This window comes from Rhincodon typus, unplaced genomic scaffold (assembly GCF_021869965.1).
Source record: "Rhincodon typus isolate 14 unplaced genomic scaffold, sRhiTyp1.1 hic_rhity00000730, whole genome shotgun sequence".
Lineage (NCBI taxonomy): Eukaryota > Metazoa > Chordata > Chondrichthyes > Orectolobiformes > Rhincodontidae > Rhincodon > Rhincodon typus.
This window is the reverse complement of record NW_025966368.1, coordinates 24843-49827: the sequence shown is the minus strand read 5'-3', so window position 1 is coordinate 49827 and position 24985 is coordinate 24843. Positions and strand designations below refer to the sequence as shown.

The window sequence follows — 24985 nt, the reverse complement described above, 5'->3', positions numbered from 1 at the left end:
ACAGCTAATCTAGAGATACCTCCTCTGGAACAACCCTGTAGGGTCAACCTAGGTTTGTTTGTGCTCAAACCACTGGAGTGAGACTTGAACTACAACCCACTGACTCAGAAATGAGAGTGCTACCAAATGAGCCATGGTTGAAACTTAAGTAAAAGAATCCTACTTTGGAAAAGTAAAATACCATGAAATTTTCCACTCTCTGGATATCTACAAAAAGTCCTAAATTCATATTCCACAGGACATGTACACCACCTTTTATAAAATGCACTCTCAGGATTTGGCAATCACAAAAAGACCAGAATTTGTTGCCTATCCGTAGTCATCCTTGAGAAGATGGTAGTGAGTTGCATTCTTTCCCTGTCAAGTGGTTAAGTGCTCTGTCAGTGCGTTTGGGGGGAACTTCATTGTTGCTAGAATCAAAAACCTTGAATTCTTAATGCAAATTTTTTACTGTGGATAAGAAATGGTGTGCACATTACTCAAGCTGTTTAATGATTTCTGTGTCTGAATTCACTTTACAGAGTGAAAAGGGAGGCATTGTGATGGTGAACTTCTACAATGACTATGTCACCTGCAAGCCTACAGCTAAACTTTCCGATGTGGCAGGTCAGTAGTTACATTATGCTCTCAAGTTAAATTGTCTTTGTTAAAATAAACATTTGCTATTGAACGAGAGTTTAACGTAGAACTATAGGATCAGGCAATGGCTGTACATCTTTTCTGTTATTGAATGATATCTTGCTTAATCTGGATTCAACTTCACTAGCCCGCCTTAGATCTATATCTATTAATACCCTTGGCTGGTAGAAGTTTGTCCATCTCAGATTTAAAATGGTTAATTCTCCTAGTATCCACTGCTTTCTGTAGGAGAGAGCTCTGCAGTTCTAACACTCTGTATCACTCAGGGTTATGGCACAGAGAAGGCCATTTGGCCTGTTGTGTTCATGCTGTTTTCTGAAGGAGCAAAAGATATGCTTGTTTCAGGGGTTCCGATTAAAGGCCATTGATTTGAAAAGTTAATGCTGTTTCTTTCTCCAAAACTGCTGTCTGACTTGCTGAGCATTTCCAGAAATTCTTACTTTCATTTCAAGTTTCCAATGTTTGTAGTATTTTTCTTTTGTATTAACCATATTATATTGCTGCGGTAGGTACAGTATCAAGTCTCTAATTTTGTGGAAAATTTACTTTAAATGGTAAACATTTCTTAGGAAAGAATGCTGCTGAAATTGAAGGATAAAAGTGTAATAAGACAAAAAGAAAAAACAAAATGTGTTCCAATCACAATTTAAAACAAAAGTCTAAAGATCAGATTGAAAGTAATTTTTTCCTTTTAGTGCAGGTTTTCAGAGCTTACTTGATTTCACATGAGCACCAGTCACAAAAGTACAGTGACTTTGGCTGACAATGCCACTTTCTGAATAGCAGAAACTAAATTTGCTTTTGTGTGAGAGTAGAGGAACACACCAGTCATGTGTTGTATGTATAAGGGTCTAGGCCCGAAACGTCAGCCTTCCTGCTCCTATGATGCTGCTTGGCCTGCTGTGTTCATCCAGCTCTACACCTTGTTATCTCTGTTGTATGTATACCTTGCTTTTAAGACAGTTCACCTTTAAGTATCTCATGTTTAGAGGAGATGTGAGGAAAAACTTTTTTCACCCAGAGGGAACCTGGAACTCAGTGCCTGTAAGGTAGCAGCAGAGACCCTCATGACATTTAAGAAGTATTTAGGTCTGTATTTGTGATGCCAATTCATATGGACAAGTGCTTGAAAAATAGGATCAGAATAGTTAGGTAGTTTTTCTTGACTGGTATGGACGCGATGGGCCTTCTTCTGTGTTGTAAATCTCTGTGACTCTATAACTCCCTAAAGATATGAACCACAGTAGGAGACTAATTCGGATTCAGATTAAATGTTTGCATCCATTGAACAGAATTCATTCCTTTTATACAAAAGCCTACAACATCCATAAACCACTAGATAAGCAGGTTTGGAGAAAACGGCTCATTATGTGATTTTTCATATGGGGAGCTAGCAAATAGAATTGTTCAGTTGGTGATTGCATCCCTCCCACTGCCTCTTCCTTGGAAGCTTTCTAGAAAGATTTACTAAACAACCCAAGAATTTATAGCATCGAAGTGCTACTGAAGGATGGATTAAGTATGTAGCCTAGTCAACCAAGCTTCCTAGTCCTAAGTACAAACCTGACAGTTGGCACAATCACTAGTACATTTAACAGAGGAAGACGTGGAAGGTGTGGCCTTCTGCATGCACCAAAAATGCCCAAAAATTCAATCAATTTTGCAAGGCATGTGGCAGAAAAGCCCATTGGCAGAGCCAATGCAACAGAACAAGGATGGCTACAATGAGCCACGGATGGACCCAGACAAGCTGTGCACAATGAATACTTTCAAACTCCAATAAAGACCATTTTGTGTCCCATCAGAGGTGTATACATGGAGTAATTAACAAACCAGAATCTGATGATGTAGACATAAGTCAAAGAATGGTTAATAAATGTTTCACAATGTCCTGCAGAAAACACTGCTTTATTCTGATTTAGTGAGGCTTAGATCTCAACTCTCTGCTGTGGAGACAGATATGAAAGTACAAGAAGGAAGAAACTGAGCAACTTGCCCAGGATAAATCCAAAATTGAAAATACTAATTCTGAAATAATGAAGTCTTTATGGGATACCTCTGCTTAGCTCACAAAAATGAATGAAGAGCTGAAAGAGAAAGGAAGGGAGCAGGAGGAACTAGAAGCTGTGTATCATCAATCCAATGAAAGGGTCGTTGTTTTCAGGAAAATTGGGCCTGCTCACACTTACAATGAATTGTCTCAACGAGAACAGTTACAGAAACATTGGCTTGAATTCAAAGCAATGCTGGACAAAATGATAGACCTGCAAAAACAGCACACACAACAAGGAGCTGCATATTTCACATGAGATAGTCTGAGCAGAAATTAATGCCAGTAATGATATTCCTGCGAAAAAAAACTCAAGCGGTACCTAGAGAAAACCAACAACCTGAAGCAACAAGTGGAATAGGTCTAGACTTCCAAGAAAACAAAAAGGAAAACAAGTTGAAAGGCTGGCCAGTTATTATAGCAGGTTATTAATAAAAAAAATCAGATCAACAGAAGACTAAAACTTTGACAGAGTTAGAAAATGCAGAGTGTAAAACCAGAAGCTTTTAAAATGAGCTGGCATTTCTTACAGAACAGTACTGTAAATGCTAAAAATATTTGAACAATTCAAATAGCTTGAGAGTGAATTAGATCAGTGAACAGCAACTGCAATCCATGAAAGAAAAATTTGACAAAACAAGCAGGAATGACGGATAGTATCACTAATGACTGTGGAAATCAACTACACCTCCAAACAAAATCACTGTCACGAAATCTGAACTGATTTCCTACAGATTACAGAAACAATGGACTCAGTTTTTATTCTAAATAGAGCATCTTTCTTTTGGATAGGAGGGGAATGTAAAATGTCTGCTTTGTTTTTAAGACAGTTCATCTTTAAGGAATATATGTTTTTGCATATACAATGTTGTGGCTCTGCATTGCAATTAGTGTGCTTTGGGTCTGCAAACAGCAGAAAAACCAGAAACAAAACCAAAAATTGCTGGAAAAGCTGAACAGGACTGGCAGCATCTGTGGAGAGAAATCAGAGTTGACATTTCAGGTCAAATGACCCTCTATCAGCAGAAAAAAAACAGTTGATTTGCTGCAATGCCTGCTTCATAACTTGTAATAAGTTGTACTGTTTTAAATAAATTAACTCATGAAATTAATTATGAAGTTTAATCAATCACTGAAGCATAATTTACTACACCATTATGACTATTGTGACAGTGGAGGTGAAACAGAACCCCGTCCTATCTGTTTTTTCGCATACCGAACAGGACAACAAACTCCAATCTTGACTCCATGCCCAAGCCCTGCCTAATGTACATCTGACACCATTTTGCCTCAGATAAAGAGTTAACCATACAGGATGTCTGAAAGAGGCATCACATCCATTGTATATGCTAACATTATGTGTAATGCCTTCTTCATGACCGCATTTTGAAATTTGGCCAAGCATGCAGAGATTTTTTGCTTTTGTTTTTCTCTGTAGCCTAACCAGCCCCCTGAAAGATGCATTCAGGCCACCCTAAAAAGATGCATTTTTAAAATTTTAACTTAACAGACACTTTTTCTTTAGAGTGTAGGAGACTGACGAGGCACCTAACAGAAATGTATAAGATCATGAGATGCGTGGATAGGGTGAATGCACTCAGTCTTTTTCCCAGGGTTGGGGAACCAAGGACTAGAGGACATCAGTTTAAGGTAACAGGGGAAAGAATACATGGGAACCTGAGGGGCAACTTTTTTTTACACAGTGGGTGGTATGCATATGGAATGAGCTGCCAGCTGAAGTGGCTAAGGCGGGTACATTAACAACATTTAAAAGGCATTTGGACAAATGTGGATAGGAAAGGTTTAGAAGGATATGGGCCAAGTGCAGGGAAATGGGGTTAGTGTGGATGGACATTTTAGTCAGCATGAACCAGTTTGGGCCAAATATCCTGTCTCCATGCTGTAGCAATATATGACTCAATGCCATAATTATGTCCAGTTTTGTCCCTTTTTGAAACTTTTTTTCTAAATTAATATATTTTAAAACAGCATAACAGAGACATTGGGCCTGTTTGAATTTTAAGTGAATAAAGACAAAAATATTCTAATATTTTATCCTATTTTCTGTTGTAATGGTGTCATGATACAGATGAAACATTTAAATTTAAATATTGATCATAAAGTCTTTGCAAGGATTAAATACAATTTTATGTCAACCTTTTTCTATTAACTCAAGCAGTTATTTTCTGGGGTTTTTTAAATCACTTATCAGCTTATTTATTTGGTTACATGTCTAATTATTTTTGTATTCGTCTGCTGCAGTCTATGTAGCGATAGTCGTCCCACAGTTCTGTTACTCCAGGCAGAGATTTCATCAGCAGTATCTGGCAGGAAGCTTTAACACATCACATTCAGTTTTCTCAAATTTTGAATTCAACTGTTACATTTATTGTAATGCAGTTCAAACATTGCTAAAAACAAAGTCATGACTTCTAAATTGTTTCTCCAGATCATTTTGACCACATCAAAAAGATTGCTGGTTACCAGAGTGTAGGATTTGGTGGTGATTACGATGGCGTTTCAAGGTAATACTTGATATCACTCTAGCTACTACGCTTCTACTAATCTGTAAATCATTTGCATCTGCCTAAACTATTTGCAAGGCACATCAATGACTTGGATGAGGGGACCAAACGTATGATTGCTGGTGACACAGGGATAAGTAGGCAAGTAAGTTTTGAAGATCACATATGGAGTCTTCAATGGGAAATAGGTTAATTGACCAGGCAAAAAGTTGGTAGATGGATTATAATGTGGAAAAATGCGAATTTATCCACTTTGGTAGGAAGAATAGAAAAGCAGCACATTACTTAAATAGAGAGTGATTGCAGAACTCTAAAGTGCATAGAAATCTGAGTGTTCTGCTATATGAATCACCAACATTTAGCTTTCAAGTACAAGTCATCTGGAAGGTAAATGGAAGGTTGTTATTTGTTGCAAGGGATCTTTAAGAGTAGTGATGTTTTTCAACAAATGTACGAGGTATTGGTGAGAACATGTCTAGTGTGTAGAGCTTTGCTCATATTATACAAGAAAGGATATAGTTGATTTATAAACAGTTGCAGGTAGATTTACTCAACTGATCTCTGGAATATGGGTTTTATCTTATAAGGAATGATTACACAAGTTGAGACTGTATCCATTGGTGCTTGGAATGATTAGCCTATATCTCTCAATACCATTGGCCATGTGTAAAGTGCTCCTCTGAAGCAAGAAGAGAATAAGACCATAAGACATAGGAGTAGAAGTAGGTCATTGAGTCTGTTCCTCCATTCAATGGGATCATGGCTGATCTAATAATCTGCATCTTTCCTTTCTGGATTTATCTATGGAATGGTTGATTTCCTTACTGATTTAAAATCTATCTGTTCCAATCTTGAGTATACTTAGTGACTCAGCTTTGACAGCCCTCTGCAGGAAAGAATGCCAATTTCATGATTGTCTGAAAGAGGATATTCCTCCTCATTTCTGTCTTAAATGGGTGATCCCTTACTCTTGAATTCTATCCTACGGTTCTAGACTCTCCCAAAAAGGGAAGCAACCTCTCCACGTCTACCATGTCAAGTCCCAAAACAATCTTATGTTTCAATTAGATCACTTCTCATTCTTCTGAACTCTAATATGCACTAGCCCAACCTAATCAACCTCTCATCAAAGGAAATCCCTCCAGATGCAAGATCAATGTATGAACCTTCTCCAGCCTAACTCCAATACAATATATCTTGGCTTAGATAATAGGACCAAAACTGCTCACTAAAACTCTAATCTGTCATCTAGCTAATGCCTTGTAGAGTTTAACAAGACTTCTCTGTTTCTATTATCTATTCCCTTTGAAATAAAGGCCAATATTCCATTCACCTTCCCTCTTACCCACTGAACTAGTATGCTTGTTTTTTGTGATTTATGCATGATGATTTGTAAATCCCACTGTGCCCACTGCTTTCTGCAGTCTTTCTCCATTTAAATAATATTCACCTTCTTTGTTCTTCCTGCCAAAGTTCCTAACCTAACATTTCCGCACATTGTATTCTATCTGCCAATTTTAGCACATTAACATGTCTATATTCCTCTGGACACTCATTGTGTCATCCTCACCACTAGCCTTCCTACCTATTTTTGTGTCATCAACACACTGGACTGTAGTACATTCACTTTCTCCATGCAAGCCATTGATGTATATTGTAAGTAAATATAGCCCCTGCACTGATCAGTGTGGCATTCCAGTAGTCACAGGTTGCTATCTTGAAAATGTACCCCTTCTCCCAACTCTCTGTCTTCTATTAGTTAGCCAATCTCCAATCCATGTTAATATATTACCCCAAAACCATAGACTCTTATCTTATTAAGTAGCTTTTGGAAATCCAAATATATTACACATACTAGTTCCCCTTTATCTATCCTGCTTGTAACCTCCTCAAAGAATTCTAATAAATTTGTGAAGCATGATTTCCTCTTCATGATACCATACTAACTCTGCTTGATTATATTACATGTTTATAGATTCTTTCCATTACATCCTTTATAATAGACTAACATTTTTTCTTATAACAGATATTAACCCAACTGACCTATTATTTTGTCTCCCTCCCTTTCTAAATAAAACATTGGCAGTTTTACAATCCTCTGTGACTCTTCCAGAATTTAAGAATTCTTGGAAATTACAACTAGTGCACTCTATGTAGCCAGTTCCTTTGAAAACCTATCATGTAACCCATCAGGTCCAGGAGGTTTATCTGCTTTCAGCCCCAATAATTTCCCTGTACTTTTTCTCTAGTGCTAGGTATGTATTTATTTCTTCTCCTACTTTTTTCCCTTGATTATCTAGCATTTTTCTACTTGTTAGTAATAATGGTGTCTTCTATTATGATGACTAATGCAAAGTATTTAATCAGCTCCTTTGCCATTTCATGGTTCCCCATGATTATTTCTCCAATCTCTTTCTCTAAGGGCCCTATATTCACTTTGACCTCTCTCTTCCTTTTAATCCAATCAAGGAAGTTCTAGCTTTCTATTTTAATTATTTTCTTTTTTATTTGGTACTACCCTTAACTTCATTGCTTAACCATTATCCACTCCCTAGAACCCTTATGGAATAATAGAGTATTATAGCACAGAAAGAGTCCCTTCAACCCATCATGTTTGTGCTGGTCCTCAAGCACCTATCAACTCATCCCATTTCCCAGCATTTGGCCCGTAGCCTTTTATGTAATGATGTTTCAAGTGTTCATTGAAATACTTCTTAAATTTTGTAATACTTCCCAGCTCTATTACTTTTTAAGGCAGCGAGTTCCAGATACCCATCAACCACTGGGTGAAAGAAATTTTCCATAAATCTTCTCTAAACCTGCCGCCCCTTATCTTTAATCCATGGTAATTGATCCCTCTACTACAGAGAAAAATTTATGCCCCTTATAATGTTGTGGATCTCAATCATTACCTGTAACCTTGTTGGGAGACATCTTCATTGTGAATCTTGACTATCTTCTTAAATACCTGCCACTTCTTCTCATCCAATTTTTCTGCTAAACTCCTTTCCCTGTCCACTCCAGTCCTCATTCTTCTGTGTTTACCCTTATTTAGTATTAGCATAGTTGTTTCAATCCAAATTTCACACACTCAAACTGAATGCTAAATTCTACCATGTTATGGTCACTGTTTCCTAGGGGATCTTTTACTGTTAGATATTTTCTTAAAACTGCCTTATGACAGTTTCCTAAATAGCCTCGTCTTTCGCTGGAAAAATAATAAGTTCCTTTTTGTCCATAAATTATTCAAATACATTGTTGAAAAATATAAGCATTGAATTGATTAGCTTTCAGCTCTTTCATTGTAAGGTGCATATGGACACATCCTCACGTGATACTGAGGCATAAAGAGAACAATCCAATTTCCGGGGATGTGGTAAGCAACAGGGACACTGCAGATGGTCTTCATGTCCCTAGGCTAGGTAGGGGGAAAATCAGCCAAAAACTTTCTACCCTGGTTGGAAAATATGCATGCATGTCAACAGCAAGTATGACCTGATTGAACTACCACACCATCAAGTGACCTGATTACAGTTTTCTTTGTTTCACTTGAAGACTTCCTGAAGGTTTAGAGGATGTCTCCTTCTATCCAGATTTAGTAGCTGAACTACTGAAAAGAAATTGGACTGATAAAGATGTGAAAGCAGCTCTTGGAGGAAACTTCCTACGAGTCTTTGAGCAAGTGGAACAGGTGAGGATTACTTAGCATTCACGACTTCAAAAAATGTCTTCATGACCTTTATTTTGAGAAACTTACCTTTAAAATACCTGGCTCTTATGCTGACTAGCTGGAGCTCAGCATCAGACTGAACCAATTGACCAACCCCCACACTGACCGTAGTTAAATTGGAACTATTAAACCAAAATAACTTCCACTCAATGCGGTTATTTTATTGACACTTTGGTGCAGCGGCTTTCACAAGTTGAGTCACCGTGTGGTGAATTTATCTTTCAGCAAGCATACTACTTTTTATCACTGCTGCTCTTTTGCCATAGGCTCATGCAAAAAATTTAGAAGCATTAGCATTGATGTATTGTTTTCTTATAGCAACCCAGTAGATTATTTTGTCCCACACACCAATACAATCAGTTTGTCCATACACCAAAATAATTAGCAGCAAAGTCAAATATTTCAATGAAAGAGATAAATTGGGAGTAAAACGATGAATGAGCACATGGTCATCCTATAGCTGTGAGATGGAATGCTGGGATTAATTGAGATGAAGTTAAAAAAACACTGTTTTTCATCCTTTGTGACATTAACTCCAATAGCTGGTGGATTTTTCCCTTGACTCTCATGAACCTCAGTTTTGTTAAGTGGTCAACTAGTGCCTTGAGAACAACTACTCCCATCTTTGCAGTGGCAATTAGCTTTATGTCAATGTCTAGATCAAAACTAAGACATGGTTAGGAGTCAAGTGGCTCTTGTTGTATTAGGTTTTAATGTGAGCTCTTCAGGTCTAACACAAGCTCAGGCCAGACTGCTTAGTAATGGTAAACACTGTATTTAAACTCTAAATGACGTTCTAGCTACAAAGCAGCACACTCCATGCTGTAGAGAGTCTGACTTTTTTGTCTACCACTAATAGATAACTACAGAGGTCATAGTGATAACACAGCTTTAGAATCTCATCTTCAGTAAGCCTTATCTCTATATCTTCACCACAACCCAATCCCTAACAAGTGTCTTTACAGTTTCCAATATCATTAATTAAAATACTTCCCAACATTATTAGCAGAAACATTTAGCCAGAAGTATTAACCTCAAGACTGTATGTATTTTCAACCGTATCGTCTGCCCCAAAGGTCCATTGTTCACAAATTCAAGCACCATAGATAGTTTGCAAGTCTCACTGAGTTGGTCTTTTGAAATAGTTTAGGGGGGCAATGACAGGCAGGAAAGCTGGTCTGGAACCAAACTTCTACGAATTGAAATGAAAACAGTAATATTAGTGACAGTATCCAAAACTCATATCACTGAAAGGAAAGGTTACCAGTGGAATGCCACATCAGGATGAAGACAGGTGCTCATCCAGAGAATATCACATCTACATGACTGGATACTAGTTAATTTAATCTTGTTCATGATACGTTTCTGGTCAAGAAATTATCTGACAATGAAAGACTGTTTATTGAACTTGCACCAAGGAAGAAGAACAGGGGAGAATCACCATTCAGTTGCAATAGTAGCACAATGACATCTGGAGATTCTTGTAGCATATTCTCAAGTTGTTGATGTAGAGAAAAAGTAATAATTGGGAAGATGACAGTGCGTAAATTCACTTTTTTTAAAAAGACTTGCACAAAGCTGATTGTATAGGATGAAGCAAATTGGTATAGATGGAAGATTGGCTGGTTAACAGGACACAGAATATAGGCATAAATGGGACTTCTTCAGGTTGGCAGGATCTAATGAGTGGTCTGACACAGGGCTCTTTGTTGGGACCTTATTTATAATTTATATAACGATTTGACAAATTTTCTGATAGCGCAAAGATAGGTAAGATTGCAAGTTAAGAAAAGGACAAGGCTACCAAAAGATGTGGAGATGGTAGGATTTTCTGAAGAAGGGTCCAGACCCGAAACATCAGCTTTCCTGCTCCTCTGATGCTGCTTGGCCTACTGTGTTCATCCAGCTCTACACCTTGTTTTACCAAAAGATATAGCTTGGGGTGAGAGGACAAAGATGCGGCAAATGGTCTATAATATGGGGAGAATGTGAAATTGTCCATTTTGGCATGAAGAATATAAAAGAAATATATTATTTAAATATTGAAAGAATCCAGAGTTGTGAGATGCAAAGGGATCTGAGAGGTCTTCACGCATGAATCACAATAAGTTAGTGTGCAGTTACAGCAAATAATTTGGGATGTGAATGGAATGTTCTCATTTATTGAGGGGGAGACTGAATACAAAAGTAGTGAGTTTATGCTTCAGTTATACTGGAAATTCATGAGACCACGTCTGGAATACAATGGACAGTACTGGTCACCTCATTTAAGAAAGCATGTAAATGCTTTGGAGGCAATTCAGAGAAGGCTTACTAGACTAATACCTGAAATGGGGAGAGGTGCTTATGATGAAAGATTGGACAGGCTAGGCTTGTATCTGCTGGAGTTTAGAAGAGTAAGAGTTGATTTGATTGAATAAGAGCCTCAGGAATCTTGACAGGGTAGCTGTGGAGATGATGTTTCCTTTTATGGGAGAATGTGGAACGAGGGGTCACTATTTAAAAATCTAGGGTCACCCATTTAAAACTGAGAACAGGTAATTTAATTCCCATTTTACAGTCATAAGTCTTTGGAACTCACTTCCTAAAAAGGTGGTAGAAGCAGAGTTCTTGAGTATTTTTAAGGCAGAGACAAATAGATTCTTGTCAAGCAAAGGAGTAAAAGAATAGCAAAATATGCACGAATGCAGATTTGAGGTTTCGATCAGATCTGCTGTGATCTTACCAAAACAAAGATGCAGCAAAAAGTTTTAACTGTGTTGACTATAGACCAACCAATTAGCTTCCTTTTCTCATGCCATTTAAATTGTTTCCTTTTTAAAGTTGTTTTTCTCACATTTCAGTCATGATTTGTGGAAAATGAAAAGCTTTTAACGTGATATTTATTTTCAGCAATGTTCAAGCTGTGAATAATAATGGACTACATGTGTTAACAAATGTACGTTTCTGCTTGTTTTCTAGGTTAAGTCCAACTCTTCTGGTGCTGATGAGCCTATCCCATATGATCAGGTTCAGAATGAATGTAGAACTGCCTATGGCTATCAGAATCAAAAAAATAGTGGAACTCCATTGGTGTTATTTCCTACAGTTGTCACATTAACTTACCTAGTATATTATACATTAGTGTAAGAACTAAATAAAAGGATGGAGGTACCACAGTAACCCTTAAATATTGCAACTTCCCCCCAAAAAAACTGAATATAAAGAAAATTTAGAGGCAGAATTTTCATGGGCCTTTTCCCACTCACTCATTGTAGCATTGCCAGAAATTGTGCAAAAACAGGTATGAATAAAGATGGATGTCACTTCAGTAGAGGTCCCTGAAAAATGTTAATCTCTTACACAATTTTAACATATTTTCCATTATCTGGATACTTTCAATGACTGAGTTATTTCATATCTTAATTATATAAAACATGGATTGGTTTTGGCTAAGCATACCTCACAGTTACTCAGGGTATTGTAGTGAGAGAAACGTATAGCCTACATTGTGCAACACTATATCTCTAATTAACACACACCCGCAATTTCTTCACAGCAACCAGACAAGCTGGCCCTTTCTACCCACACAAAGCTTTACTCGGAGTCTCTAAGTATAAGGTTCTGAGGAAGAGTCACTCGAGCCGAAATGTTACCTCTGATTTCTCTCCGCAGAAGCTGCCAGACTTGTTGAGCTTTTCCAGCAATTTCTACTTTTGTCTCTCAGTATTACAGTTGTACCTGTGGAGGGCAGGGACAATTTCAATGATGCATTCCTCCCTCTCTCTTGCACACGAATGTACAAACTGAAATGTTGCAACAGTACCTGGAATTTCAACATTAAACGCCAGTGAAGTGGTCAATCAAAACTCAAGGCTCTACACTGAGTTAGAACTTGCATCTGAAAACAAATCTGAACATAAAATTAGATATAACACAGTGTGTTGCTGGAGGAATACAGCAGACCAGGCAGCATCAGAGGAGCAGGAAAGTTGACATTTCGGGTCAGGACCCTTCTTCTGAAGAAAACGTCAACTTTCCTGCTCCTCTGATGCTGCCTGGCCTGCTGTGTTCCTCCGTTTCCACACTGTGTTATTTCTGACTCCAGCATCTGCAGTTCTTACTATCTCTGAACATTACATTTCTCCCTTTTACTTTAAGAAACAAACATAGCTTATAAAATTACAGCAGATGAAGATGGTGGTCTATTTCATGTTGTGTAAATGTCTCTCTATAATTTAGGCAATAAATATTACTTAGAAGGAAGGATTATTTCATGACTCATATAATTATGTTAATACCTCTACCCTCCTTTTCTTCAACCATCTACTTGATCTATTCTTAAACGTTAATGTGATCTGTTTCAATCGCTAACAAAATTAATGTACTACAGAATCTCTGTAAAGAAAAAAACTGGCTCCTCATGTCCTGAATCTTACTTTAATCTTATTTGGTTGTAGTTAATACAAAAGAAGACTATGACAAAATACAGTAAGGCATTATTAAATTTTACTGTTAAACTTCCCAATGGACATGCAAATGCCACATGAATTTCAATATAGACAAGTGTGTGGTGGTACAATTTGGCAGAAAGAATGACAAAGTCATGTGCTGCTTAGATTTTGGTCTGAATGGAGCAGAACAGGAAAGGTATCTAAGAAACACAAATCACTAACATTACTACCAAAGATGATCAGGGCTATTTAAAAAAATCAAATAAAGCATTATCATTACCTAGAGGGTTGGTACTGAAAGTCATACTTAGGGAATAGATTGTAAAAATTTGTACAAAAACAAAATACTGTAGATGGTGGAAACCTGAAATAAGAACAACAAAAAGTTGGAAAAACTCAGCAGGTCAGGTAGCTTCTGTGGAAAGAAACAGAGTAAACATTTCAAGTCAATGTCCTTCATCTGAACTGAGAATAGAAACTGAGTACTGGTGAAAATAGACACTTATTTTTTTCGTTTTGTCTTATATTCAATAGGCCAATGCTCAAGAAATACCACATAACAAAGGGAAAAAAACATTCATACTCTGTGTGTATCCTATAAGATTTCATGATGCAACAGTCAAAAAGTGGTATAGAGGGTCTGCAACATACGCTGTTGTGAAATATGTTGTTTCACATTCACCACTAACATTTTGAGTAACTAAACAAAAAATTTCCTCTTACTCACATCGTTGTGTCTTTTTCAAATCAGTTCAGCTTAGCAGGTACAACCTGTAATCTGTGTCTGTGCCATAATGTTTGCAACCACTTCCAACATCCTGCCTGATGCCTCTGAGTCACATTGTCTTCCCTTACATTGTTCATAGCAGGGGTGTGTGTTCATCGTGTTGTCTTGTGTTGTACATGTATACTACATATTTTGGTTGCTAGGTATGAAACGCACATTTCTCTGTTACTGTCCCCATTCCTACCTTATTCCAGGTTCCTTATGGGAGAAATTGCACCAATGAGTTGCAGAGGTGACTTTAATACTTTTACAGTCCCTATCCTCATAGTTACATTATTCTTAGGGGGAAAAGGTCATTGCTGATCTCATCTTGGCATCAGCTCCACTTTCCTGCCCACTCTCTATTACCATTCAACACATTACTAATTAAAAATCGGTCTGTGTCCTCCACAAATTTACGCAATGACCCAACATCCACTACACTTTGAATTCCACAGATTCACAAAATTTCTCATCTCTGTTTTAAATCTGCTAGCCCTTATCCTAAAACTATGACCTCTTGTTTTAGATTGCCCACATGAGGAAACATCCTTTTGACACTTAATTTGTCAATCCCCTTCAGCATCTAAAAATCTCAATTAGATCGCCTCTCATTCTTCTAACCTGCAGAAAGTCCAAGTCTAAACTGCTCATTCTCTTTTCATAAGACAAATCCCTCATCTCTGGAATCAATCTTGTGAACCTCCACTGAATTACCTCTAATGGAACTACATTGCCCTTCAAATAAAACCCAAGCATACAGTGAGGACTCCTGTAACTGAGTAGATCATCTCCTTGTTTCTTTTTATATCCCTTTGTGTTGTATTTGGATGGCATAATGTAGCAATTTTCACCTCATTTGAACACAGCCTTTGTTTCTTCACTACATCAATATTTGTTTTGGCTTTTGCATCATGAAATCTTTTGATTATTTAATCTGCCCTGATCTCCAGCCTATCACAGAATTTTCTTTGTTCCTCCTGCCACATCCCCTACCTTGCACCACCATTAAAACCCTTACATTTCTATTTCTCTTCAGCTCTGATGGAAGGCTGTTGACCTGAAACATTAACTCTACTCCTACTCATACATACTACCTAAAATTGAGTTTTTTCAGCTTTTATTGCGCTATTTTTTGCTCCTAATTTGTTTGAGTTTTAATACTGCTGTGAAAAGCTCAAGTTTGCAAAAGCAATTTGGAGCCCTCATGTGGTAAAAGATTGCACAACAAATATTTGTAATTTTAAATATACAGACGGTTCCTGATTTATGAACATCCAAATTACAAAAGTTTGTACTTAAGAATGAGATCCTGTATTAATATTAATTTTAAAGATCTGACACACAAACATTTGCTCATACTTACGAAGTTACTTTATTCTGCACTGTATTGTGTTCCAACTTATGTACAAAATCGACTTGAGTACTCACGAATGGAACCCATTCATAACTCAGGGACTGCCTGCAGCTCAAATAATTTTATAAGATGTAGGAGCAGAAATAGGCTATTCGACCCATCATGTCCGCTCTGCCATTCAATTAAATCAGAGTTCATATGATAATCCTCAACTCCACAGTCCTGTCTTTTCCCCACAACTTTCAATTAACTTAATGAGTAAAAATCTGTGCATTACAGCCTTGAAAACACTTAACAATACAGCCTCAAAAGCCCTCTGCAGTAAACACATCCATAGAAACACTATCTTCTGAGAGAAGGAATTTGTCCTAATCTTTTAAAGAGCAATCCATTAGTCTGAGATTATGCCCTCTGGTCCTAGACCCTCCTACAAAGAGAAACAACACCTCAAGCCCCCGCAGAATCATATGCGTTTGTTTAAGAGTGGCTTTATTTTTCTAAACTTCAATGAGTACAGGCCTAACCTACTCAACCTCTCATCAAAGAACACCGCTCCAAACCCAGGATCAGCCTTGTGAATCTTTTCTGGACTGCCTCCAATGCCAGTCTATCTTTCCTTAGATAGGACGACCAAAACTGCTCACGGTATTCTGAGATAGTAGGAACTGCAGATGCTTGAGAATCCGAGACAACAAGGTGCAGAGCTAGATGAACACAGCAGGCCAAGCAGCATCATAGGAGCAAAAAGGCTGACGTTTCGGGCCTAGATCCTTCATCAGAAAAGGGTCTAGGCCTGAAACGTCAGCCTTTTTGCTCCTATGATGCTGCTTGGCTTGCTGTGTTCATCCAGCTCTGCACCTTGTTGTCACAGTATTCTGGGCGTCATCCAATCAGTACCATGTATAGTTTTAGCAAGACCTTTTTTTTAAAATACTGCATTACCTTTGAAAATAATGCAAACATTCTATTTGCCTTTGCTATTACCTCCTGGAATTGTATGCTATCTTTTTGTAATTAATGCAAAGATTCCTCTGTGCTGCAGCTTTCTCCACTTAAATATCTAGCTCCTCTATTTTTCCTGTTAAAATGCATAACCTGACATTTTTCCACATTATATTCCAACTGCAAGTTTTTGTCCATTCACTAATCTGACTATATTCCTCCGTATACTCTGTCATTCCCACCATGTGTCTTCCTATCTATTTTTGTCATCTTAAAATTTGGCAATAGTACATTTATTTCTGTCATCCAGTCATTAATATATATTGTAAATAATTGTGGCTCCAGCACTGATGCCACTCTACTAGCTACAGATTGCCATCCAATAATGCCACTGTAATCCTATCACTAGACCTTTGATCAGTTAGCCAGTCCATGCTGATAATGACATTAACGTCTCTTAACTTATTAAATTGCCTTATACGCAGTACCTTAAAGAACACCTGTTAGAAATCCCAAATATATTACATCTACTGGCCCGTCCTTCTCTGTCCTGCTTGTTACCTCTTCCAGAATTTTAATAAATCTGACAGGCATGATCTCCTGTTCATAAATTCACGGTGACTCTCCATTATATTATGTACTTTTAACTGCTCTGCTAATACATCCTTTCTAATAATCTCTAACATTAGATATTAAGCTAAATGGCCTATGATTCCCTGTGTTTTTGTCTCCCTCCTTTTTGATTAGGTTGTTAGGTTGGTAGCTTTGCAAATCCTCTTGGGCCTTTTCAGAATCTCTGGATTCTTGGAAATTATTACCAGTACACCTCCTACCTCTGTAGCTACTGCTTTTTATGGCAAAAATATAGTTTATTCATAAAAAATTATCAATAATTACACACTAGGGGTACCAGTAGCTAGGGATTATAATTTCAAGATTGTCAGCAAGAGAGCTATGAGTGAGATGAGAAAAAACTTCTTTATTCAGAGTTTTCAGGATTTGGAATACACCACCTGCGAGAGTGGTGAAAGCAGATTCCGTAGGAGATTTCAAAAGATTTATATTTTAAAGTGATGAAGTTAGAGGGCTACGGAAATACGACTGGAAAGTGGGACAAGCTGGGTAGCTCTTTTGGAAGCAGAACTGAATGGACCCACATTATACTTTGACAGCGGTCTTTCCCCACTGTATTGGCAGCAACTGTCCCAAACTTTAGTACTTCCCGCAGCATGTAGTCCTGAATGGAATGTGCCAGTCTGCAACTCTAGTTGAGGTCAACTCTTTACACTCCACATCTGGTCCCATTGCACATAGGCCTCTTGATCCACACCTTTTAACCTGTTTCACTCACCTATCACTGTGGAAAGTTTACTATCTACAGCAAGTATTACTTAAAGTACCACTTTCCCCCTCTGCACATTTCCTCTTTTGACCCAAATTCCTAGATATATTCACTTAGCTTCCCTGTCTTACTATGGCAAAATTTCCTCACACTAACCATGCTACTTGTTGCTCCAAGCTCAGCGTCTCTGAAATATTGAGAGATTCAGAATACGATAATCTTTAGCAAGAAATTAATGACCCTCATTCCTTTTTGGTAGAACTCAAAGCCACCCATTGTCGACTGATATTAATCCTGTTTCATGCATTAAAAAAAAGAGAAACTCAAATGAGTTGGCAGTGTACATTTAGTTTAATAAAGTACAAATTTCCAGGATGAAAAGAGGTGAGATTTAAACCAAGTAAGTCAGCTTATTACCAATGCATGAGAATTCACCCAGAGACAGAAGGTCCAGGAGGAATGAGTAAATACATCCACAGTTGAAATTTCATTTTGCTCAAGTTTCATTCACACCAGTGCATAATCATTGTTGAAATATAGGAAACGTGGCAGCCAATAAGGACACAGCAAGATCCTACAATAGCAATGTGATAATGAGCAAAAAATCCATCTTATAAATGCTGGTTGAGAAATAGGCATTGGCTGAGACAACAGCAAGAACTTGCTTGTTCATCTTCAAAATGGTATCATGGACTTAATTGTTTGAGACAGCAGATGACTCATCCAAATGACAACATATCCAACGCTGCAGCACTCCCTTAGCCTACTGACTTTCATGCAAGAAGTGTCCCAATGCAACTTACAACTAAGACCTGCAAAGACACTTGCTAATATGGAACAGATTAAGTATATTGATGTAAAACCCTTATTTGAAAAGATGGGTTTTGAAATGTTTGAGGGATAATCTTCAAAGATTAATTCCCCATTTAAAGATTATATTGTTTAATTTAGTACAAATTCAGATCCACGTTTATCATTAAAAACTTCCCGTAGGATTACACAGAAACTAGCAAAATTTGCCACTAAACAATATGATGAAATTCTAGTGCAAGTGACCAAACACTTGATCAAAGGGCAAGATTTTAAGCAGTATCTTCAAAATTGATGGTAGTTAGGAGTCTACAAAGCCTAAGGTCAAGGCAACCGAAGGCATGACCACCAGTGATAATACAATATTGTGCATTATAATTGCAAGAGATGTTGCTGGAGTGCCTTATTGGTAAGAGTGTACCAATAAGATGTGATGGGCTCAAAGCTGTGCTCATTATAAAATGTGAACATCAGCATTTGAAAAGGTTCACCAGCAGTACACGTAGATATAAAATTTATATAACAGCAAATTGTATTTAATAACAAAAACTGAAATTGTTGGAGAAACTCAGCAGGTCTGGCAGCATATGTGGGAAGAAAGCAGTTAAATCCAGTAACCCTTCGTCAGAACTGTCAGTAGCTTAGAGAAACTGGCATTTATGCTGAAGTTGGTAGGGGTGGGGGTGGAGGCAGGGCAGGGGTGGAGGCAGGGCAGGGTAGGAGGTGGTGGGTGAGCGGATAGTTGGAGAAGAAGCCCAGAGAGAGAGAGAGAGAGAGAAATGAAAAGCTGGGTAAACAAGGAAGTAATGGATAGCGGTCCAGGACAGAAGAAAAGCTGAATGCGAAAGAAGAGCTGTTTTGTATTAAATAACAAAACTGACAGAAATTTGGGAAGAAAACAGTTGAGCGTAGATGTTTCAGCAGTAACAGTTTAAAAAACTGTTACATGCAAAATTGAAACTGCAGCACCGCTGTTAGCAGACGGCTTCAATTACAGGATTACAAGTTTATATTTGCAACACTCATTATCAACGCTGACAACAATTTCTTGTAAAGAATATGTGTTTTTATTTGCAATTTTTAAAGTTATGCATGGAAATGAGTTAAGAACGGTTTTAAAAGCAGGGACGGCAAGGACTGCTGTCTGGCTTGAAAGTAAATTGGTACCCTTTATGATACTCATGGTTTGCACAGCTGTGGCTTTAGCAATGGTTGCAGACAAACTGGAGCCAAAGGATTGTGTGCAAATGCAGCTTTGATTGACAAGTAGTGAATTGGTTTGTGGTTCTGGCAGGTAAACTGGAGAATTCTGTATATTTTAAACCATCTTCAGCTTGGGTAATATCTCCGCGAATAGTAAAGCTTCATTTCCACCACAGTACCCCAGTGAGATATAACACCAGGAAAATATATTAAAAGTCCAGTTAACCTACTTCTCTGGATTGGACTAAATTTAATTAGTTCCTTTAATCAACTGAACTTAGACCTACATTGTAAAAACAAGAAAGCAGGTGACAAAATAATAGTTAACAATTTAGGGAGAGATAATCTGGTAGCAAGTAGTGAGCAGTTTTTTTTAATAACAATAATTCAAATATAACAAAATGGTTTTCAATACCCTCCAATTGAAATATGCAAATTACCCACGAATGAAACTCATATGGAGTCCTTGAAGACAATCCATTCTTCACAATTAAACAAGTTGGATTTGAGGATTATCAAAAGTCAAATCTATTAAATTACTCCATTACCTGAAACTTCAATATAATTTAAAACCAAAGAAACAGGATCAAACACCAGCAACATTTTCACAAGAAAGTGCCCTTGTGTACAACTGTTACAATTCTGAACTAATAACCTGCTAGGTTTACAAACGATATCATCTTGCAAGCATACGGTTACAGAAAAGCTTGTTGAATTCACTTAATTTCCCCACCAAAATTGGGTGTTGTGCATTTCCTTGTGAAGATGTCAAAGGAATATGGTTAGTAAAGAGCAATCCATGTTAATAATGTTCTCAGTTTGAGAACAACAGTCTTTTAATATGATTGACAAGATGAGTTATGTCAGAGTGTCCTCGTTCCGAACATATTCGCCAACATCAGCCTGGTGAAATACAACAATTGCCATAGGGTCTACTTTCCGGCAATCCTGTGTTGATTTTGCAGCAACTCCGAAGCCCTTCAGAAATAAGTCAAAAATGTTTTAAAAGCTGTACGTTATATAATTTAACTATGGCTCAGTTCATCAGAATCCTGATGGTGTTTAAAAAGCCAGAACCAAGGATAAATAACAAATATTAACATTTGGATTCTCAATACAGCCTTGAAGATAATTTGACTATAAATATTATTATTAAACACTGTTGAGACCATCACTATTTTTTATTTTACCTTTATGATTTTTCATTTGGAAATGAGAGTTGAAATTGAGAATTGACCTTTGAATAGGAGCTTTTGTTTGAAACATAAAAAAGAGTACAAACAGAGATTTTATTATGAGGTATTGGCCTGGAAAGATAATGCAGATTAATTACTGCACAAATGACACTACAGACAATTTGACACGGAGATATTGCAATGGTCAGATTGACAGCTGGTTGGATGTTGGTCAATCAAGGAAGGACCTACTACAGAAAATGTTGAAGAAAAAAAGAGAAAACTTAGACTGAACTGGTTCTGACTAGATTTTGAACAGCAGGCAGTTTTATATTTTGAAAGCTTCCAGAAGATGCTTTTGTTTTGCTCTCTGATTTCAATCCCGTTTTCAAATTGTTGAATGCTCTGAGAAGAGGACCCGAGTCTGTATGAAGTGGCTGAATAATTATGGAAGACTATTGAAGCTGTTTGCATTGACCCACAACCTCTGACTTTGGAATTCAAGCAAGATATAGTCAGTGGGAAAGCGGAGGTTATTGATCAAAGAATATTGGGCTCAGATCGTAGACATTAATTAGAATGTCTCATAGTTTGTGTGTTCCGCTAGAGTTACATACTTAAGAACAAATTGTTAATTTGTGTTTAAAATCACACTTTGGTATACGTGATCTATTATTTATAAAGCTGACATGAAACAGCTGAGCAATTTTTGGGTCATTTTATGTTTTAAGTTCACTCTGTTATGAATCCAGTGACAGTGAGACAGGTTTGGTTTGGCTTGCTATCCCATGATGTAACAACACTGAGAAAACTATTTTACACTGTCCGTTTTAGCCTGAAGGGATAAATTATACCAACAAAAATTGTTTTAGGTTCATGTGGATAGGCAGCTGTAATGAAGCCTACTCATAACAGAGATAACTTGCCTTATTTAGATTGAAAATTAAACCTTAGAAAATTAATGTCAAATGTAATTACATCTGTCAAAACAAAGTGAACCTTGGTATATCATGTCAGAATTTGTCTAGATTCTTCTTAAGCTCTGTATCCAGAGGCATGTCCGACCCACAGTGACACAAGCTCTGTTGAGGTCATGAAGGCAAACTTCAAATCACCCCAATCAAAACAGGGATCAAACCATGTGCTATTGATTCCAATCTGATTCACACAGCCTGTCCAGCAAACTGTCACCAATCCAGTTTAAAATCCAGAACTTCCGTTGCAGAAACATGGCTGCTTCCCACTGTGCCTCAAGATCACTTCTGTCTAATTTACCCTCTCTAGCAGAATGGTTATGCCTCACCAATTAATAAAGAGCAAACAATCCTTTCACTTACCAACGGAATGTCTGCCATTGAGTAAACCACTACACCTTGGTACTGGGATGTATTTTCGGTAATTCGGCCCAAACCAGATTTCAAAATATGGTTTCCATACAAGAAAGATTGTTCTGTTCCTGGTTTCACCCACACTTTGTACTGAAATTTTAAAAAGTAAGTTATCTCATACATTTGAATATTTTAGAATGTTACACAAGATAAAGTTTGAAGGCACATTCTAATATTTAGGAAATACAGATCCAACCTTGCCCATACTAAAACAGCACTAAATTTACAATGATGCATCTACCGGTTCATTGTAAACGACATCACCTACCTTGGCATAGGGAGCAAGATAGTCGAGTGCTGTAATGTGAAGTCGAAATTTTAAAGTCTTAGTGAATTTTCCAAAGCAGGTTCCGAATGAAACAAGTTTATCTCGAGAAATATTTGTTGCCAACTTCAGGATTTTCTCACTACAAGAGACAGTAAAACAAATTGCAGCTAAATCGAATTCGATATTCCATTACAGTGCCCCTTCCAGATAGTGCTGTACAAATAAACTTTGAAACACTTAATCATAGTTATTATGTAGTACACATTCACAACTGTTCATTCTGGTCTTCAGCAAAAACTCACTCAAATTCTTTCATCTTTCCTTCGTACTAAAAAGGATTTTCCCACACTTCCTCAACCTTCGGTATACCTCAGATGAAATCACTGACTTGCTCAAAACCAGGGCACAGGATTAAAAATTTGTTGCCTTGCTTACCTTACATAATAAACACGATCATTGTGTAAGCGGAAGCAGTAGGTTCCATCAGGCCGATCCACCAGTAACTTTATATTCTCTCCAATGCTAAAATTAGTCAAACAAAATAAGGGCAGAGCTTAAAATGCTTTCTTACTTTTGTGTCCCAAATTTAGTGTTCAATTTAACAAACAGTACTTAGATGATTAACACAAAAGCAAAACAATACAGATGCTGGAAATCCGAAATAAAAATTCAGTTGGTCAGGCTTCATCAAAAATCTGATGAAACATCACTTGACCTGAAACTTTAACTTTATTGCTCCCCACAAGTGTTGCCTGATCTTCTGAAATTTTCCACACTTTTTTTTAATACCAAAGATGACCGCATGATAACAAACACTTCGTACAGAAACGTAGTTGCCCAGTAAAGTGACTAAATGACCAAGAGCTCCTCACTTATGACTACAAGCAATTGAGGACCAGAGGAATCATGCCAAAGAAAACCCTTAATAATCCTCAAATTGGGAAAGATTTAGAAAAGCACACATGAATTCCAACCCAAAACAATACTACACTTAAGTATTTAATTCAAGGCTCAGTGTTTCCAATTTAGAAACACCAAATTACATCTGGCATACAGGCAGGATTTTCCAGCAACACTGGGAAGGGAACTTTTTTTGTTTCAAGACTTTCAAAATTAATTATTCCTAGATCAGATACCACAGTAAGATACAGCACAACTATCTCTACAGTGCCCAAACAATGTGTATGTTCTAACTAAAAAAACAATTCCCCAACAATAAATATATCATAAACCAGAAGTGCATAACCTGGAAGTGCAAGTTTATTTTGCATTAGAGCTACATGACCTTACAGCAACCTGATGATATCAAAGAACTGTGCATCATTGAATACAGATAGCACAGAGCAGGGAGAGTTAAAACAGAAAGTACCACCGCACAATGACGCTTGGGAGCACATGAACACATCAAGCAGATTAATGCTTATGTAATGTAACCATAAGATCTGAGCCTTTTAAGTCTAGATTTACCTACAGCCATATTTAGTATGAAAGCATAATAAACGGTGTCATTTTGAAGTCTAAGCCTGATAAATTATTTTTGATTTTGCCTTGTCCACAACCAGCCTGTCCTGGACCCAAATTCTGAGTCACGTTATTAAAACTCCAAAGGTGATTCAGAATTGTACATGACTGCACTGTGATGTGTGTGTGTACAGATAACAACTATATTTACAAGGAGATAGTAAGAACTGTAGATGCTGGAGTCAGAAATAACAGTGTAGAGCTGGAGTAGCACAGCAGGTCAGGCAGCAGAGGAGCAGGTAAGCTGACGTTTCGGGAAAGGACCCTTCCTCTGATGCTGCCTGGCCTGCTGTCTTCCTCCAGCTCCACACTGTGATATCCACATTAACATGGACTCAGGAAGACTAGCCCCAACAGGTAGCCTCTCTGGGTTCACCCAGTTGCCTTTTATCCTCCCCACCCCCGTAGCAGGCACCGAGAGTGGGACCCAGAGCCAAGACAAGCTATTCCGCGCAGCACCGGGATACTCGGGTACAACACCCGCGCCAGCGCCAGCCTCACTATTTGGAGAGTTTCTCAAACAGGAGCCGGGTCTCCTCGTCCGTCAGCGGCCGCATCGCCGGACCCACGCGCTCGAACCGGAACCGGAAGCGGAACCGACCGGGACCGGAATCGACCGTAACCAGGGCGACCACAGGGCTGACTTCTTCCACATCACCGAAACCTTCCAGAAAATAACTTCACATGTTTCAGCATCTTGGGTGGGGGGCGGCGGAAATAACATCCTTAATTTGAGAGGTCGGTGCTGAATATCGCCGCTTTCTCAAACCATTGGAGGTTTCTTTTCCATGTTCGCTGTATCCATAAATTGGTGGGAACTGGAGGAATGTAGAAAC

General features: G+C 37.9%; 2 protein-coding genes across 2 annotated transcripts; one reads left to right on the top strand and one right to left on the bottom strand.

The window, feature by feature from the left end:
* Positions 1–521: 521 nt before the first annotated feature.
* On the top strand, positions 522–12792 carry LOC125488413 (dipeptidase 1-like; the record flags this gene model as incomplete). The annotated part of the gene is made up of 4 exons (XM_048621524.1): positions 522–606; positions 5139–5214; positions 8770–8905; positions 11906–12792. Coding segments are annotated over 4 exons (465 nt in total), but the record flags the coding sequence as incomplete, so codon positions are not given.
* A 5324-nt stretch (positions 12793–18116) lies between these two features.
* Positions 18117–24785, bottom strand: nip7 (NIP7 nucleolar pre-rRNA processing protein). Its single transcript, XM_020510024.2, has 5 exons — positions 24651–24785; positions 23064–23150; positions 22629–22767; positions 22310–22450; positions 18117–20775 (listed from the first exon to the last, which is right to left on the bottom strand). Exons 1-5 carry the CDS (start codon positions 24704–24706, stop codon positions 20656–20658), a joined length of 543 nt encoding a protein of 180 aa, XP_020365613.1. The 5' UTR covers positions 24707–24785; the 3' UTR covers positions 18117–20655.
* Positions 24786–24985: the final 200 nt, after the last annotated feature.

Bases quoted from the DNA above. Each gene is read 5' to 3' on its own strand.
- nip7 (XM_020510024.2), bottom strand. From the start codon at position 24,706: ATGCGGCCGCTGACGGACGAGGAGACCCGGCTCCTGTTTGAGAAACTC. The intron at 23,151-24,650 runs GTGAGGCTGGCG...GACTAATTTTAG, and splicing joins TTTGAGAAACTCTCCAAATA to CATTGGAGAGAATATAAAGT. The intron at 22,768-23,063 runs GTAAGCAAGGCA...TGTCTCTTGTAG, and splicing joins GATCGTGTTTATTATGTAAG to TGAGAAAATCCTGAAGTTGG.